The sequence below is a fragment of the Oryctolagus cuniculus genome, chromosome 4, assembly GCF_964237555.1.
Source record: "Oryctolagus cuniculus chromosome 4, mOryCun1.1, whole genome shotgun sequence".
Classification (NCBI taxonomy): Eukaryota; Metazoa; Chordata; class Mammalia; order Lagomorpha; family Leporidae; genus Oryctolagus; species Oryctolagus cuniculus.
In genome coordinates this window covers 161,253,236-161,273,133 of record NC_091435.1, presented here as the reverse complement: position 1 = coordinate 161,273,133, position 19,898 = coordinate 161,253,236, and the positions used below count along the sequence as shown (strand labels likewise).

The following is a 19,898-nucleotide window of genomic DNA, read 5'->3' as shown; positions in this document are numbered from 1 at the left end:
TTTTTTTTCCTTCAGTATTATGAAACTTTTTATCTCATTCTCTCCTGACCTGTTAGGTCTGTAGTTAGTTAGATCAGGGCACATTCATAGTCTTTCTTTCTTTGGTCTTATAGCTTTGATGATCTATTTAACTTTGTAGAACCTGATTCTAGTCAATAGTCTGTCTAGACTTGGTTTAGGTGAATCTGACTACTGCCCTATGGCCTTCCCGTATTTGGATAGTGCTATCTTTCTCCACGTTTGGGAGGATTTTCATTATTATTTGAATAAGCTATCACTCTGGCATTCTCGAATTCCTCCTAAACCCAGTAATGTAGATATTTGCTTTTTTAATGCTATCCAAATGTTCTCATAACTTTTGCTCATTCCTTTTGGCTTTTTTTCTATTTTATGTGTTTTAAATTTGCCTGTCATTGAACTAATTTTTATTTTGTTTGATCTCTTCTACTACTGATTCCTTCTACCATGTTTTTAATTTCACTTGGTAAACTTTTTAGCTCAAAGATTTGTTTGCTTCAACTAACTACTTCAGTTTATCCTTGTTTTCCAATTGTGTGTTCTTAAAGCTCACTGGGTTCCTTTAAAGAGCTATTTTGAGTTCTCCCATGGAAGCATTGTACAGCTCAGTTCAACATGGTCAGTTTCTGACATATTACATGAGATCATGATCCATCAAAAGTTATGTTTTCTTCCCCCTTACACTGATGTATGATATCATCTATGCATTGTGGGATTAACCATTCATTCCAGACAGCACAGTCTGGCTTCACGTATGCCTATTCTTAGTACTCTACATATTTTTTGTGAACTTGTAGAGAATTATGCCATATTAATAAGTCAGATCCTAACTCTAGGGTTGTGCTGAATTTGGTATTGGTGTGTTGTCATTGTTTCAGCATTAAAGGGCACCTTTAAACCCCTGTTTTGTCCCAAATCTGCAATAGGTATGCTCAGAATGAACAGGGGGATTGTCTGAGAAGAGCAGTCTGCCCTTACAGGCCTCTGCCTAGGGTGAAGGTTGAACCACGTACCTCATCCATAGTAATCAGTGTTTAGGCAACATGGAATTCTGCCCAGACTTTCAGGCACACCATGGAGGGATTAGTCCCAAGCTCCCATGCAACATCCAAAAATTCAACTCCTTCTCTTTCCTCTAAGTGAAAAATTACTCGCTCTATGTTGGCCTGAGATGTGGAAGGAATAGGGTAAGTGGTCTTGTGATCAGTAATGCTACAATGCCAGGTCACACTTGCAGCCCACAGCAGGGACTGGTGCAACACTGGGCTATGACCTAGGACCACACTGCCATGGATTGTCTGCTGCTGGAGATGGACTCACGCCTTGAGGTTGTCATACCCTGCTACAAGTGATGCTGCCTGGGAAATATGTTCAACAGACTAGGATCACAGGTCTCTCTTCCCAGCATTGGGTGTGTGCAGAGGCTCTATCCACAGGCAGCAGACTGGGAACAGGAACAATTAGGATCTTCCCATCATCAGGTTTTACCAGCCCAGTACTGAATCCCAACATGTAGACTTATGCTATGTTTCCTGGCCTACTCCTGAGTGAGCTGAATCTTGCTGCTGCAAAATGTCTGCCGGAGGTGGAGGTAGTCTGCTGGTCCGCCAGGCTGCACTCCCTGGGTCACATCTGGTTCTCACAGCTGAAGGGACATGAGCTATCTCATGAGTCCAGGACTGGTGGTGAGGCAGGCAGAAACACGGGTCCATGCCACAGGGGCACAGGATTTTATCTGATGCCTGGGAAGGTGTCAGGGCTCCATCTGTGAACCCTGGCCTGAAGAAAGGGTCCTTCTAGTTTTATCTAGTGCTTGGTCTTACTGCAGCAGGCTCAGCATTGAGCTCCAGGGTGAAGTCCCATGTTCACTTTCCCACCCTGATCCACAGAGTAGAAAAGGCTACTTCTGTCTATCTTGGGGAGGAGTGGTGGAGGCAGCCTGTAGAATGTCTAAGATGGGTCCAAAGGCTCAGTATGCAGACACTACATAGAGGTAAGGGCCATGAGGACCAGTACAGCACTGGGTTTTCCCAAGGCAGGCCTGGTACTGGGTTTAAAGACTGAGGTCTGCACAGAATTCCTTTTGTTTCTGCCAAGAGGGAAATGTCTGCCTCCAAGCTGCACTGCTTGTGGTTGAGGGAACAGTTACATGGCAACTCTTTACTTCCTGCCTTCTTCAATGCATCTCTTGACTTTTTTTTTTTTTTTTGGACAGGCAGAGTGGACAGTGAGAAAGAGAGAGAGAAAGGTCTTCCTTTGCCATTGGTTCACCCCCCAATCGCCGCCGTGGCCGGTGCACTGCGCTGATCCGAAGGCGGGAGCCATGTGCTTCTTCTCCTGGTCTCCCATGCGGGTGCAGGGCCCAAGGTCTTGGGCCATCCTCCACTGCACTCCCTGGCCACAGCAGAGAGCTGGCTTGGAAGAGGGGCAACCGGGACAGAATCCGGTGCCCTGACTGGGACTAGAACCTGGTGTGCTGGCGCCGCAAGGCGGAGGATTAGCCTAGTGAGCCGCAGCGCCGGCCCCCCTTAACTCTTGTGAAGGTAGTTTGGTGTATGAAGAATATAGTCATTTGCCAGACTGGAGTCTCTGGGAGAGGTAATTTCTAGAGTGTCTTAGTCAAATATTTTGTTCTTAATCTTAAGTCTATCAATTCTGTAACTTATGGTTGTGGGTGGGAGGGAAGTTATGGGGGGAAGCCATTGTAACCCATAAGCTGTACTTTGGAAATTTATATTCATTAAATAAAAGTTAAAAATAAATAAAATAAAATTTCTCAATGAACATTTTCATGCCAAAATACTTACCTCCATTAACATTTAAAGGTTGCTTATTTTTATTCTTCTAATTTTTAGCATGTTGCTTTTCACTAGTGAGGAAGTGTTTTCCCAGCTTTTAAAAAATTACAAATGTTTCTGATAATACATATATCTCCCAACCACACTACAGTATTTATTTTTTTATGAAAAACTCATAAGAATAAAATTAGAAAAGTATTTTAAGGCCATTTTTCCTTATTGCAAAGTTTTTCTTTAGAAAGGATCTATTGGGCCCAATGGTGCAGCTTAGTGGGTAAAGCCTCCGCCTGCAGTACCAGTACCCAATGAGGATGGGTGCTGGTTCAAATCCTGGCTGCTCCACTTCCCATGCAGCTCTCTGCTATGGCCTGGGAAAGCAACAGAAGATGGTCCAAGTGCTTAGGTCCCTGTACCCATGCGGGAGACCTGGAAGAAGCTCCTGGCTTCAGATGGGCTCAGCTCCAGCTGTTGCAGCCATTTGGAAGACTTCTATCTGCCTCTCTATAACTCTGCCTTTCAAATAATAAATAAATCTTTATAAAAAGGACCTATCAATTTCCATTCTCAGTCCAAACTGTATCTGAGTGTTCATTTCTCTGTAGCCTGAATAACACTGAGAATATTTCTTTTAAATCCTTACCTCCTTCTAAGCAACCAATATAACCTTAAATTGCATTTCTTGTAACATTTCATTTGCACAATTACTTTTAACACTGAAATTTAAATAATATTTTATTAACCTTTTGTCTTCTCTGCACATGCAAATTTTGTGTTAAAGACTGCAGGCAGTATTCTTTATCCTGTCTCTAACACATGACGAAGAGTCATATTTTTCACTATCTTTTAAAAATGTACATTTAATAGGTACAAAGCTAGCATGTATATGCATATGGTAAAGCATAAGAAAAATGAACACCTCATCATTTAAAATTTTATCATTTTTGATAAATGTTTCCTCTACCCATGTGCTCCCTCCCTATTCATCTTGCCTATCTCACCACACCACCAAAAGGTAGCTGTTATATTGAATTAGTTTATTATTCCTTGATTGTAATGTGCAGTTTTGTTAAAAATATATTTTCCCTAAGAGATATTTCCCTTAAATTTTGATGGAGTTCAGAGCATGCTACCTCCAGAGCATGGCACCTTGTCATTTGAGATAACCGCAGAAGCAGCAAGGCCATTCTCACCTTCCCCGCGTCAGAAAACCAAAGGTGGTCACGGCCGACACTGTCCCGCCTTCTTCCCTGGATCAGATGACTCTTACCAGAGAGGTGCCCTCCCACACATGGAGGAGAAAGCATCCTTGTCTCTGAAGACATAAGGGACACAGCAAGGAGTCTAGGCAGGTCTTGGTAATCCCCTGCCCCATTTGTTACTATTGGATCATATTCCCTTTGTCTAATCATACTTCTGCACGCCTCTCCATTTTTTCATTAAACTGAGTCAAAAAATACACAGATGAGTTACAGGGACCCCACTACTGGAGCCATCACCTGCTGCCGCCCAGGGAACACATTAACATGAGATCGGAATGGGGAGCAGAACGGGGATTTGAACTAATGCATCTGGTATGGCACACAGACCTCCTAACTGGTGACTTGACCTCTAGGCCATGTGCCTGCCTTGATAAACAGTATTTCATTTAGTGAACCTGCTATGTTTCTACCTTTATCTGCTGCTTATAGGTATTTAAATACTCAATTTTTAAACTCTATGAACAGTGCTATTAACATTTTTAAATATGAGTCCCGATATTCATATTGAAGGGTTTCTCTAAGATAATTCCTAAAAGTCAGGTTGGTCATAGAGCATCTAACTATTCAATCTTTAGGAGAGTGCTAAGTTAGCTAAGTTATTCTCTAAACAACATTCTAATATAAACTTTCACCAGCAGTTTATCTCAAAGTATCTGCTGACCTACATCCTTTCCAACACTTGGTATTATCAAGACACTTAAATCTTCTCAAATTTAATGGATATGAAATGGAATTACATCCTGAATAGAGTTGTGTAATTTTGATTACTAACATGAGCTTGATACCTGACATCTGAAATTGTTTTAGTGAAATAAGGTCTTTTGCCTATTTTTGATTTGGGTTGTTATTTTCTTATGTATACTTTTTGTTTACTAATTCTTTACATATTCTGTTATAATCTTTCTCCATTATATTTTCAGTGCTAGGATTCCTGGATAACAAGTCACAGTCTTCTTCCATTATTTCATAGCAGTTCCTTTTTCCTCACACTGAATATACAGCTCTGCTTTCTATTCACAAAGCAGGGATCAAAAAATAGTGTCAAGTAGTAAAGAGGTTAACCCTCAGAGTAATGTGTATATAATTGTATATATTGTTATTTTGAATATATAAAATTTTACATAATCAGTGAATTTATAATTAAACTTATCTGGGGATTCAAAAATTGAAAAAATCAATTGTGAAATATGCACATTTTGATTTGTCATTGAGCTTCAGTTTTTGAGTAAGATTTCTTGTGGGAGAAGAAACAGAAGACAAATCCTGGAATTGACCACAGGAGGTAAGGAGAGGAGTCAGTGAGGCGGTGAGGACCAGTCCATGTCTCAGAGATGTGTACCATGATCCATGGAAACTTCTGTGTTGTCCAATACTAAACAAAGCCATTCTCATAAAACAGGGTTACCATATATGTTTGAGGGTGTGTTCCTTTTAACCACGTGTTCATCATTTGTCGCTCCCCGTCTTCATGGAGGAACGACACAGGACCCTGCACTGTTCTTTTGTCTGCTCGGCCCTCCCCGGGTTTGCTGCTGGTTCTTCCCAGGTTGGCTACTGTCCCTTCCACCTCCGTGGAAGGGCGGTTCCCCCTGGCCACTTTCCCCACTTCCGCAGGGGAGTGGCACACCGCCGGCCAGCTCTCTCGGGGGCTGCACAGGTGTTCCCCTTAGATGTTCCCCTTAGATGTTCCTGGTGCATGTTGTTTCTCTCCTCCTTTATAGTCCTCTTCCACCAATCCCAACTCTGCTACCCACACGCCGAGTACGCTGCTTTCCTCCAATCAGGAGCAGGTCCCACAGTTTATTGGTTGAACTGGAGGCAGCTGTGTAGAAGCTGTTTCCCTTCTCAGCACCATATTGTGGGAGAGAAGATGCATAGAATAAGTCTTAATTCCAGTAACTTAGTCTAGTCCGAGTTGCTCCCCACAGATCCCCCTTTCTTTTTATTTTTTGGCGTTGATACGCGCCTGTCTTCAGTGCCCCGCGGCACACACTCTGCTCTGCTTGCTAGAGTTGCCCACAGGTTCTTACAAGTCCTATCAATCAGGCAAACCGAATCCGGGTCCTCTCTTCGCCATGTTGTGAGGAGGTTTTTAGGCGCTGATGCGTGCCTGTGTTCAGTGCCCTGCAGTGCATGCTCTGCTCTGCCTGCAGGTGCTTACAAGCCCTATCAGGCAAACCGAATCCAAGCCTTCTCATTGCCATATTGTGGGGAGGCCTATTGGTGTTGATTCGTGCCTATCTTCGGTGACCTGCAGCTCATACTCTGGTCGAGCCGCCTGTTGGTGCTTACCGCCTTACTAATCAGGCAGACCGAATCCAAGCCTTCTCATTGCGGTATTGTGGGGAGGCCTTATTGATGTTAATTCGTGCCTGTCTTCGGTGACCTGCGGCGCATAAGCTGCTAGCCGCCTGCAGGTGCTCACCGCCTTCCTAATCAGGCAGACCGAATCCAAGCTCTCTCATTGCCATGTTGAGGGGAGGCTTTATTTTTCTCTATATCTCCGGGCATTCCTATCTCTCCCATTTTACGTTTGTCTACCAACATTCCTATTTCTCTCATTTTACTTTTAAACTTCTGTTTCTCTTATCCCTGCGGCTTCCCGGCTCTGAGCCGCTTCAGCCTGCGCCTCTCTCATCTGCGTGGCTTCCCGGCTTCGCACCTGCACCACGGCCTCGCACCAGCCCAGCGTTCCCTATCTACTTGTGCCCCGCACGCTCTCTCTGCGCGCGGCAGCCTCCGCGAGTCACACAGCGTAGCTTACGTCTCCGCCACTAGCATTCAATCTAAGTTCCCCGGGCTAACCTGGCGAATTCAACCCAGCTCACGTTTCCGCCCCACGATTTGGCTTCCCGTCCTTTGCTCCCCGGGCTAATCAGACGGATTCCAACCTGGCTTACGTTTCCGCTTCAGGTTTAACTTTTCGCCTTTTGCCCCCCGGGCTGACTTAAAGAATTCCAAACTGGCTTACGTTTCCACCTCGGCCTGCCCCCCACGGCTTCAATTTCCCTAACATTTTTCTCTACCCGGTATGTTTCCCTAAGTTTTCTTCCAACAATATTCCTCCCTCATTTCTCCTGGCCTCTCCCCACAGTCCGCATCCGAGTCTGTTTGTTCTAGCTTTCACTTTCGCCTTCGACCTTAGAGATTTCTCCCAGCTTCCCCCCGTAGTCCATATCTGAGTCTATGCCTAGGCTTTCAATAGCTTCTTCCGGTACCTTTTTCGTCCGGCTTTTCCCTAGGCTGTTTGCTAGTCTCTCTCTCCGGTATTTTCCCATTTCTTCCCGTTTCTTCCCTCCTAAGTTACCTATCCGAGTCACGGCACCATTATGTCGCTCCCCCTCTTCGTGGAGGAACGACACTAAGCCCTGCCTAGGCTTCATATCCGAGTCACGGCACCATTATGTCGCTCCCCGTCTTCATGGAGGAACGACACAGGACCCTGCGCTGTTCTTTCGTCTGCTCGGCCCTCCCCGGGTTTGCTGCTGGTTCTTCCCAGGTTGGCTACTGTCCCTTCAACCTCCGTGGAAGGGCAGTTCCCCCTGGCCACTTTCCCCACTTCCGCAGGGGAGTGGCACACCGCCGGCCGGCTCTCTCGGGGGCTGCACAGGTGTTCCCCTTAGATGTTCCCCTTAGATGTTCCTGGTGCATGCCGTCTCTCTCCTCCTTTATAGTCCTCTTCCACCAATCCCAACTCTGCTACCCACACGCCGAGTACGCTGCTCTCCTCCAATCAGGAGCAGGTCCCACAGTTTATTGGTTGAACTGGAGGCAGCTGTGTAGAAGCTGTTTCCCTTCTCAGCACCATATTGTGGGAAAGCAGATGCATAGAATAAGTCTTAATTCCAGTAACTTAGTCTAGTCCGAGTTGCTCCCCACAATCATTAAAGTGCTATTTACTTATGCAAAATGTCAATGTAACTCTCTCCTATAGACATCTTTCTTTATTCATGGATTGGCCAACTTCCTATTAAGCAATTAACATTAGAGTAGCTTAGTCTTAACAGAAGCAAACCCACAATGTTTGAGAAATATACATTATGAAAATCCTCACTGGAATTCCATCCAATGTTATTTGAGATTGTTTATTAAGGCAAAGTGATCTCTAGATCCTGCAAGTCCCAGGAGAAAAGGGAAATTTGGTTTTTGACTAAATTCTCTGACCCTCAAAGATGAGCCTCAGTAAAAGATAACCTTAAATGCATGTGTATTTTTGGGTGCAAATTGTTTGTGATGAACACAGAATTACTCATTAGGGCATGCTTCCTCGCCCCTCTGTCCCCTCCCAGAAGAGAGTCTTTTCCAATACTCAACCTTAAGATGATTACTTGGAGAATTCTGAAATTGAAAATTGGAAGAATAAAAGCTCTGGGAAGTGCTTACAATTCATGTAAGTACATGCCTAATACGGAATTTGGAAATATGAGGGAAGTACATGCTCATGTAGGAAAATCTTTGCATTCTGGAAGCAACTGCTAAAATGTATAGCTGACAGATGCCCTTCTTGTGACAACAAAGGCTTCTACTTTAACAGGACAGATCATGACCTCAGGCCATGGATAGGACGGGGTGCTATTATTTATGGAGATTTTACTGTTCTAACACTGTTGTAAGTAATTAGCATGTATAAATTGATGAAAACCTCATCATTTATCAAGGATATCATTATTTTTCTTATTTTATAGAGAAGTAGAGAAGCTGAAGCACAGAAAGTTTACAAATCTCACTCAAGAACATGTTTTGTGTCTAGAAATGCAACCTCTTCTCAGCCCCATTACCAACTATTCTCTCTTGATTATCTGCATTAATTAGCATTTTTTGGTTCAGCAAGATGAACTTTGCCTAATTGGTACTTCTGTGTTAGAATGAAAGCTGTTAGAGGTTAGAGGCAGTGTCCACACAGGGCCTCCAACAGGGTACAGTAATTGACCATCAGGTGAGCTACACCAAGCACTTGCTGCCGTCAGTGCCCACATGGCTACAGATAACCACGGCTGTTGTGCCTCAAATGCCTTACAACTTTTTGTCTAAGCATAGGGGCACTGGACAAAATATCACAGCACTAATTAGACATAAACATTCTCACTGGAAAGTTTTGGAAACTAAACTGGAAGGAAAAAAAGTCTCTATATGCAGATTTTCATATTACTAAATATGATCCATCATTTCTCTTTTTAAAAATTTCCTCATGAGAGAATGAGAGCAAGAGTGAGCATGCTGTCATCCACTGCTTCACTCCCCAAATGTCCATGACAGACAACAGGGCCAGGCTTAAGCCAGGAGCTGGAAATGCCATCCTGCTCATCCACATGGTTGTCCGAGACCCAAATATTGGAGTCCTCAAGTGCTCCTTCCCTGGCTGCACAGTAACAGGAAACAAAGAGAGGAATCAGGGATTGAACCTAAGCTTTCCGATAGGAGAGGTAGGTTGTCTGCTGAGCCCATTACCTTTCACCAGAATTCCCAAGTTTACATGGGGGGAAACCCTAGGTCATCTAAAAAAATTGAATCAAATTTTTGGCTATAAGGAACTAAATAATCCCAGCTGTGGAGAACAGAGGGTATAGACATAAAGGCCAGCATAGTTCACAGAAGTAATTAAACAAAATGAGCTCTAAGTATAAAGGATAAGAATGTACTCCTGGAGGAGAAATACCAGGGACTAGACAGGGGAGTCATTAAAATCTGTCTATTCAAAGTAGGAGAAGCCACCAAGAATTCTAGACATTCGAAGGTCAGACAAAGTTAACTAAATTTATAGCTCGTAAATCTTGGAAAGAGACTGCCAGATAAGCCAATAAAGCAATGTTCAAGATAATGAAGAACTGATTATTACAATGATAAGATCACTGCCACCCATAATGCTGCGGTGACTGGAACTTGAATATAAACTTGCAATGGGAACAATTCTGAAGAATCAGAGAGGCCAATGTGACAGTGACAGCTAGCCCTGCAGTTTGGGGACAGAGCCCTGAAAACCAAAAGTCAAATGGGTATTAACAAGAGCATATGGGAGTCATCATAGGGTATGAGATTTTGGCTCTCAGTGATGAGACAAAAAGAAAATTAGAAGAATACATAGATTCTTTTTAAAATTGTGAACATTGTGAATCAAGATAGATTGACTGTGAAGAAAAAAAATATTTCCCAAAACATTATTCATTAGTTCAGTCCAAAGGAGCCACATAAAGTAGGAAAAGAAAGTTATGTGGGATTGAAATTAAGCGGATATAAACAATTTGGTATGTTTAGACAGGAAAAAGATCAAAGCGTGGTTTTTCCTTTCTCAGTGGATGGAAGTTATGGGCCCTATATTAATTTCCCAGAGCTGCTGTCACAAAATACTACAAATAGTTCTAGAAGCTGCGAGTCAAAAACCCAAGTATTGGCAGGGTTAGTTGCTTCTTCCTGTGCTGCGGTGGTCTGCCAGCAGTCACTGCAGTCTGCGACTCCTGGCGGTGTAACTGTGGCGGTTGCATGGTGCTCTTCCTGTGTCACTATCTCTGTATCCCTTTTCCCCTTTTTCTAATGAGGGTGCAGCAGCATTAGATTAGGACACGTCCAGACAACCCCACCTTTACTTGACCATCTCTGAAGACCCAATTTCCAAACAGGGCTACATTCTCGAGTTCTGAGGGGAAGGACTTAACATCCTTCGGGGGACACAACTTAACCCATAACAGGCCCATTACTGTACCTGGAAAACCCTCCAGCAACGTCCCATTGGAAGTAGAAGCAGACATGGCACCTAAGTGAGAACCAATCACTGTGACGGATTTCCTGAGGTGCCTATACAATATCTAGCATGTATGTGCTCACCGATTCTGGAAGATGTACTCATGAGTAAGAACACCTTTTATTCCCTTTGTTGTAACTTGGGGATACTGCCAACACAAGAACTAGTGGCAACACTGGCTGGCTCATTCGTTACCCATATGCCACCCCAGACAGAAAACTTCAAATCCCTGTACACATTGCTTTTCTTAGCACCGTGTGCACTGCCCAGGGCCAGCACAATCTCTGGATTTGATTTGGCAAGCTTTTCTCCATCGCCTTCACTTACAAATTCCTTTTCTTCTCAACAACTAGAACATTCATTTTCTAGGAAGTTTCTTTGGCATTGGAATTTTTCACTGATTCACTCTTAGATTTTATTCATTCATTTGCTCACTCCAGAGATCTTTAACATTTTGGACCCAACACTTCTTTTAGTAACATACTTTACAACACCTATTACACTATTCCAAAAATTCAGTTGCACATAAAATAGTCCACTACACATGATTTCAAAGATATTAATATAATGCAGTGACTTCAATATCAAGAATGAATGTGAAAATAAACTAATTTTTAATAAAGTAACAGATATGCCATTGTGTAACTGCTCAGATAGAAGGAATTGATAAGATGCTCACCCTCAGGGGCAGAATTGCAATGCCTGTTAGCTACGAAGGTAGATCTCTGAAAGTACTTGGTATTGTTGACAAATCCATAAACAGCACTGTCATTAGTGACGTAATATTCTGAAACTATGAGTCTTTAAAAAGCTCCAAAGAGAACCAAAATCAGCCTATTCTCTATTTGCAGTGCAATAACCATCCTAAATAATCCAGAGTATAAATAAGAGCATACCTTGATTTATATGAAAAATGCAAATCAAGGTTTAGGTTAAGTTCACTGTATTTTGTTTTGGGGGAGGTTTTAACACAAAGGTCTGGTGGGACATTGGAAAGTCATGAAGACATGAAGTAATTATCACGCATACTGTAGTAAAATCAACCTCTAGTCCCTGGCCACTGAATGCCTTTAACACTCCCAATCATAGTACATTCACAAGCAATCTATAAGTTTCCAAATTTTCCCATCAGCAAGAACCATTGATTCAGTCACTCAACCAACAGTAAATGAGTTAACACTAAGTCCCAGAAACCAGGTTGAAGAAGATCAGATGCAGAAAGCTAAAGACAGTAGGATAAGACTTGTACAGTAAACCCAAGTATGGACAATGGATAGCAGGTACCTGGTGGGAAAGGATGTCACAAGTTCTAAAGAATCTAACCTTGAAGGCAAACAGCCATTAGGGCGTTGGATATAAATGATTTTAGGTGATTATAACTTGCCAATAATAGTGTGACACCCTAGAAGACAGATGCATTGTCATAAAAAAAACTTCACATCCACTCAATGTCCATAGCAACACGGAGCTCTAAAAAGACTGGCCTTGATCAGAAAAAGTGCCCAAACACAGTCCCATTAATTTTGTCTGAGCAATGTTGGAAATGTTTACCTGGATCTTACCACATTTATTTTCCTAACCCAGCTGGTGGATGGAGATAATGTACCAAGTACACTACATAAATGCTAGGAATTTTAGTATGTGTTCTCATGGCAAAGGCAAAAGAATCAAGGTATTTGTTGGCCTGGTGACCTCAAGTTCTTCAAAGTAAGTTGGACCTCTGTAATTAGATTCCTATTCTTTCTCTTTTGTATCTTTTCTTTCCAGCTTAGATGACAAAGAATCATTCAAATGTCAGAGGGAGCCAAAGTAGAAAAAGAAAGAAGACAGAATGGGGTTGCATTTCCTTAGTGACAAAGAGTAAACCGCAGAGCTTCAGTGGGATTACCCGAGACACCAGCCTGAGAGCTGTACGTGGCACAGCTTCATCCGAACTCACACCCACCCACCAGTATGGGGGATCCTCTCCCATCACTGAGCTCTTCTGAAATCCACAGGATCTTCCAGTGAGGGAGAACTCTGGCACACATGGCAAGTGTCAGGCCTTTAGCCAACTCAGAACTGCTGCAGTCATTTGTCAGAAGCTCAATTTTTATAAAGTCAAAAGGCCATTTTCTCCATGTCTCTGTTTAACTATCTAGTAAGTGTAAGTTAAATATTTTACCTAAAGGAATTCTAATATGAACCCTAAACTCATCTCTCTCTTCTCTGTTCTTCATCTTTCTTTGTACATGTTCTTCCAAATCTGCTCTCTGTAGGCAAAATCACTGGGAGAAGGAACTTGGAGACAAACCCATTTCTGTTTTTATGATCACCTCCATGCCCTAAAAGCCTACTTGTATTCAATAACACTCTTTCACAGTTGAGTCTCTCCTTTGGGCACCATAATTTATTTGATGAAATGGAACAGTAATCTTTTCCTTAATTCATGTTTGTACACCCTTCATTTCTTTGAGGGCCAAGTTTAATAGGCAACGTGAGCCTAGTTCCTCATTAGAAGGGTGACATGGTGTACTCAGCCCGATTCTAGGGAAAATGAAGAGTCATCAAGAAGACATAAAAATTCCAGTATGCGGGGGAAGAATGGCACTGAAGTAATCAGTACCTCTCTATCTTTACAGGAGGGTCTCTTACATAATACATGTGTCTGTAGGCCTAGGCAAAGCCACTAAACTAGTTCCAGCCTGTCAAAAGTGTAAACTCCATTGCTCAAACATTCAGGTGCAACCTTTGACCTCCCTGAGTGGATGATCAAAGACAGATGAAATGGACAAACATGTTGTAACTGAGTTTGCTGAAATTCCTCACAAGTTGCCATCGTGTTCTTTTACCTTATTTTTATGTGGCTTCAGAATGTGAGAGAGACACAGATCTGGACCGTACTATTATGTTTGACATTCAGGAAATAGCAGCAATATATTAAGCCCAGACATCTCAAATCAGATTCCTGCCAAATGGGGTCACTATGTAAGTGTAAGGACAAGTATTACTCAGAAGACAAGAACAAGGAGCAAAGGGTGACAGATAAAGGGAATTAATGAGTTGGTTTTTGTTGCCATCAATGTGCATGCCTTTAAAACACAACCCACACCTCTGTATCAACGCCTTTAATATGCAACACGGAATCCAATTCAGCTGCACACCCTGCCTTAGATGTGCTCAGCAACAAGGTTCCTCTTAGTTGCAGACAAGAATTAGGAATCAGATGCATTTTATGTCCCGTCTTTGTTAATTCTGAGACTGCACAGTCTGTCCCTCCAGAAGGTAGGGTATTTTTTTTAACTGAATACCCTGTTTTGTGATTTTGACAGGAGAGCACTTTCCGATCATTAAGGAAGCAAGGGGAAAGAATTCTCATTTCAAGATGCTGGAGTTAAACTGAGATCATTTTGAAAGCTCTGAAGCCAAAATGCTTAACAATATTTTCCAGCTTGCAACCGCCTATAAAAAAGCACATGTTCAGCAATAAAACACAACAAGCAGCCATGAAAAGGACATAAAAGAGAGACGGACGGACAGTTGTCCAACTTTCACAAAGCGCCGTAGCACATAAAAATTTGAGTGTTCCCTGGTATAGCATAGGAGGCTATCCTGCTGGAACCCATGCTTACCAGAGTCAAGAGCCACAGTGCTCGTCATGGGGTCAACTCCCTCATTTTGCTAGAAAAGAAATAGGAGAGATGCTCTCACAGTAGTTGGTCAAACTAAAGAGGTTGCAAGGTCCTTTAAAAGTCCATCATGCCGGCGTCGCGGCTCTCTAGGCTAATCCTCCACCTTGCGGCGCCGGCACCCCAGGTTCTAGTCCCGGTCAGGGCACCGGATTCTGTCCTGGTTGCCCCTCTTCCAGGCCAGCTCTCTGCTGTGGCCCGGGAAGGCAGTGGAGGATGGCCCAAGTGCTTGGGCCCTGCACCCCATGGGAGACCAGGAGAAGCACCTGGCTCCTGCCATCGGATCAGCGCAGTGCACCGGCCGTGGCGGCCATTGGAGGGTGACCCAATGGCAAAGGAAGACCTTTCTCTCTGTCTCTCTCTCTCACTGTCCACTCTGCCTGTCAAAAAAAAAAAAAAAAAGTCCATCACCACCAAGGACTCCCTGTTGCATCACAAGAAAGGTATGTCCATGGCAGAGCCTTGGCTTATGCAAGAAGCTAACTTGGCTTCATTGCCCAACACCCTGGGAAAGATATGCACATTGGGATCCCAAGATCCTGGTTTGGAATTTGACTCCAGTATTAACCGATTGTGTAAATTCTCTTCTCTCTTTCAGCCTCATTGTCTCTGACCGTGAAATGGGACTTCTGCAAATGGCCTGGCAGCCGTGTTGGAAGGCTATCAGAAAGATTAACAGGGACCTACATTAACGCTCCGTGGGGAATCTGGAGATATACAATACACGGTAATAAGTTTTCCCTATTACACATTTTAACTCCCTGTTTTCTCAGATGTTTCCTGTGCTCTAAGCTTATAAAGACTCTATGCTGTAAAACATAAGTCAGAATATAAAGGTAAGGGCATGTGCCCGTGAAAGGATGCTTTCTAGTTCAGTTCCCTCCTGCAGATGATTTTCTCTTCTTCAGAGTAGAAGGTTCTAAAGAACAGGTTTTCTGAAAAGTGGTTCCATCTTTCCCTCTGAACTGTGAGTGCTCTCCAATGGGGAGGCCAACAGCCAAGCACTGATGTCACACAAGAACAGGGCCCACCAGGGCACAAACCAAGCCAAGCTGGGCTGTGTGCTTGCAAACGGCATGTGGACCAGGACAAAGCTGATTTATACAGAATCACCAACTGTTAGAGGGGAAAAGGCCCTGGAGAGGATCAGTTTCATTCCTTTACAGGACAAGTTCTCTAAAACCTCACCTTCATCCTTAAAATATTTGAATGAAATTATTATAAAACACTCTCCTATAAGTAAAAATATTTTACAGTTGCTAAAGCAAATTCAGAGAGGTTACAGTTAGTTGTCAAATTATAAACTAGTGGTAGGCTCGCAGATGACTTTATGTGAGGGGTCTTCAAAAAACTAAAATAAAATGTGCATTCATTTTTAATTTCATTTCTCTACAAACTTTTTTCTGAGAGGCACAGAGATAGACAACATAGAGACACATATGGGGAGAGAAACAGAGAATGTTCCCATCTTCCACTTCACTTCCCAAATGTCTGGAGGACTATGGTGTCCAGGCTGATCTCAGGACCCAGGAATGCAATACAGGTCTCCAACATGGGTGGCAAGAACCCACTCATTTCGGCATCATCACTGCCTTCCCAGGTTTACAGTAGCAGGAAGTGGGAATCGGGAGCTGGAGCTGGGTATGAAATCCCAGGTACGTTAACACAGGCCTTGAGCATCTTAACCAGTGCCTTAACCAGTAGACTACACATTTGCTCGTCCACAGTCTTTCTGGAATATCCTAGGATGCAGGAGTGGAGACACAACATGATTAGGAGAGGGAAGTTAAACATACAGCTAGGTTTGCTTATCCAGAATGGATCTCTTCGCTCTACGGCCACAACTACCGTCTAGGAGATCAGAAGTGAAAGCGGGAAGAGAAAGGAGTAGGTGGACCACCAGTAGCTGCCATGGACATGGCTCTCACTTGTTTTCCAGACAGAAGGTTCGTAAGCCCTCACCATTACATGGTGCTAACAGAAGCTTGTTCAAGAATTTATTCTTTCTGGCTGAGCCGCAGAATCTAGACGTACACAGATCATGAGAGATGCCTCAGCCAGTCCCGTAGCTCAGTGACAACAACATGTTTGTTCTCTTCACATTAGGCAGCTTTTCTCCCTAAGTGTGTGTGTTGCTAAGAATTCAAGTGTTTCCCTAATCTCAGTACATGATTAAAACTTTGAATTTATTTTTAGCTAGGACAAAAACCATGAGTAACTCTTAAGACCCGACCTTTCTTCTAGGATCTTTATAAATCACAGACCTTAAAAACAAACCCCTCTTCCAAGGTGAGCGAACAGACTGCACAGCAACAGTGGATTCTTTAAACGATGTCCTTTGAGCACTTTCTGTGCTCTGACTTCAGCAAGAAATAAGGAAACCAGGTCTGAGTCAGAGGAGGAAGGAAGCCAGCTTTGAAGTTTCCAGCCTGAACGTTCTGTGCCGCCTCCTCCTTCTGCCCTTTCCTCAACCTATCAGGGACAGGTACTGGGCACCCTCCTGCAGGGCCTTCAGAACAAAACTCCTCAGTTACTTGATCTTACTTTAACTTCAAACCCTCTCCTTTCTAAAGGTCGCATCGCATGCAATGGCCAGTATCTGAACAACTACGGTCTAGAAAAATGGAAACTCCACTTGGTTCAACCCAGTAGCAACAGTGCCTTGTGCTTTGTTAGTATTTGTGAAATGAAGAGACTTCTCATATGTAGAGATGAAAAGAGTCTTAGATATTTCATAGCTTGGCTTATTCCGGACGCAGAATAAGCCTCTCAAACACTGAGATAAGGGCATTAAGCTGTAGGAGTTTAATTATCCCAAAAACAACCCAGGATCTCTCTCTAACAGTGATGTTTGCTCCTCTAATTCCTTATCTCCATAGCAAGGGTAGCAATCCTTCTGCTAATAAAAGAGACTGAGCGTTTTAGGATCCGTGAGCTATAAGGTTTTATCATTGTATCATGAAAGCAGCTACAGTCAATATGTAAATAAATGAATGTGGCTGTGTGCCAATAAAGCTTTATTTACAAAAAAACAGATGGCAGGCTGGATTTTGTGACAGACTATAGTTTGCTAAGCCCGCACTATAGAATTCTTAGAATTTACAGTATCTGCAGACATATGGGTGAGGGCTTTGAACAATGCAAGCTGATTTCAGGGTTCAGGGATGATGAACAGCATAAAGATCTTAATCATCCCTTTCATTTACTACATTCTGCATTTCCCTTAACCTCAGTAGCCAGAGCTGCCCAGAGTTTCAGGGATTTGCTGTTGCATACCTACTGGCTTCTGGTTGCATCAGAGTTTGCAAACTGCTTGATTTGTTCATCCAGTATGAGAATCCTCTGTCTGTCTGAACTCTTCGACTGCATCTACAAAATATGTGTCTGCTCTCAGGAAAGGGACCTGTTGGAACGCATTGTCTATCAGGCCGGCCAAGCCTGGAACTAGATTCAAAGGCTCTTGGGTAAAATTGTAATAGCTTTAACAATCACTTGGACTGAGACCCCTCCCATATTATCTGGAAAGAACTGCATCATTTCATTTGCCTTTTGGATTAATATCATTTAAATCAGCAACTGAGTCAGCAAGATATTTTGGATACAGGGACTTCCCTCCATTTCTTCCCCAAAGTCACTTTGTCTGCATCATTTTTCAACATGAATTTCATAATCATGGGGGAAGATTATTAAGTAATTCCAAAAACTTTGGTGGCCCCATGCTCGGGCTAGAAATCCAACACAAAAAAGGATTATGGTCAAGTCATTCTAAGTAAAACATGTCAGTACTTGCCAGGCATGGTACTACTGCGATTGCACTCAACATTGTACAATGTGTATCCATCTGTCCATCCATTTAAACATCCATCCTCTGTTGCTGTGTTAGGCACTGTATCAGTAGCTCAGGGATCCTACTTAGGTACAACAAGAGCCAGGGAGCTAAGGATGTAGTAGGTGGGAAAAGTTAACACAGAGAAGAATTAAACCAGTGCTTCAACGGATAAACTGTTAGGGGCCAAGATAATATTAGGAGAAACTTCTGAAAAAGTAGTGGAATGTGAAATAACCACTGGGAAGAGCTATGCAGAGCTCCCATTGTGTTACAAGCCAGAAGAACTTGGACAATGTGCTGTGGACTGAATCGGCCCAGCACAGCTGAATCAATACACCTTTTACCTCCCTGTGCAAACCAGGCAAACAGTTTCTAAAAGGTGGAAGAGTCCATGGTCTACCACAGCTTGTCCTTACATGTGCAGAAACTTTAACAATCACACAATACAGATGCTTTCTATGCATGTCATGTTTGTCCTGAAGAATGTTAGCTCTCATTGCCTTTAGAGTCCCTCACACACACACATAGTCCAAGAGAACACCTTGGGGTAAGAAACAGCCTATCACAGAACCCAGTGTGGTCAAGGGCATTAAAACAGCTCTGTATGATAGCAATCAGCAGCAAGGGTCCCTGGGAGTCGAAAACTCTGACAGACATCCTTTGCAGCCAAGAAATAAGTAAAGGGTTCAAATGAGACCTCTCAACCAAAGTGAACCTGAACTCGAGGATTACTGTAATTTTTGCGATATTACCTCCTAATTCACTGATACATGACTCATCCAGTGGTCAGATTGTCTAGGTGTGAGGGCCACATCTGGTCACCTTCTGCGTTTGCATTTTATGAAGCACATCCAAATACCAAAGCAGCTTTGAGTGAGCCCAGTTCTAAAATCTGCCATTCCTCTGGTCTCAAGATTCACTTCATCCTACAGAAACGAAGGCAGAATTCGAGACCAGCAGAAATCAACACATGACCATGAATGAGGACCCGTGCTGGGTACCAACCATCTGGTCTCAGGACCGTTCAGCCAATCAACCGTGTGAAGGGGAGCAAATCCCGGCAGTACTTACTCGCTGGTGAAGGAGTGCTGCACCCACTGGGAGGAGGGTGGCCATGCAGGCCATGCAGGGGCGGCAGGGAGAGTCCTCCAATGACAGGCGGGAAGAGCAGCGGGTAGGGTGTGGCCGGGTAGTGAGTCATGTGTCCATTCACTGCTGGCACCGGGCATGCGTGGCTGCTGGTGCTCATGTCTCAGGCCTTACAGGACAAAGGGGCCTCTGGGGCTGGGACTCATCCCTCTAAGTCTCGAGCCAAAGTGACGGAGATCAAGGCAGGGCAGGCGCTGAGGAGCAGTTGTGTTTTGGGCCAACGGCAGGATGCTCTAACCGATGACCTTGTTTCTGCCCAGCGTGGTTTCCGTACCTCTCATTTTGCTCACAGACACTAAGACGAGCTTTTTGTGTTCAGTTTCTCAGGTTAAGGCCTGGGAGAGAGTAGCACCTTCAAATTCCAGAGCTGAAAATCCTGCAAGAGAAAAGTAAACCAAGATATAGAGAAGTATTGTCCTTGTTATCGTTAATATGTGCAAA

At 43.4% G+C, this 19,898-nt stretch overlaps 1 protein-coding gene across 1 annotated transcript in view; it reads right to left on the bottom strand.

Annotated features, from left to right (window-relative positions):
* The window catches only part of RARB (retinoic acid receptor beta), a 436,317-nt gene extending 416,635 nt beyond the window's left edge, over window positions 1–19,682 (bottom strand). Inside the window, exon 1 of the mRNA XM_017346749.3 lies at window positions 19,380–19,682. Within this exon, the coding sequence (XP_017202238.1) occupies window positions 19,380–19,557 (178 nt within the window). The 5' untranslated portion in view covers window positions 19,558–19,682. The remainder of the gene's footprint in view (window positions 1–19,379) is intronic.
* Between the last annotated feature and the right edge of the window lie 216 nt (window positions 19,683–19,898).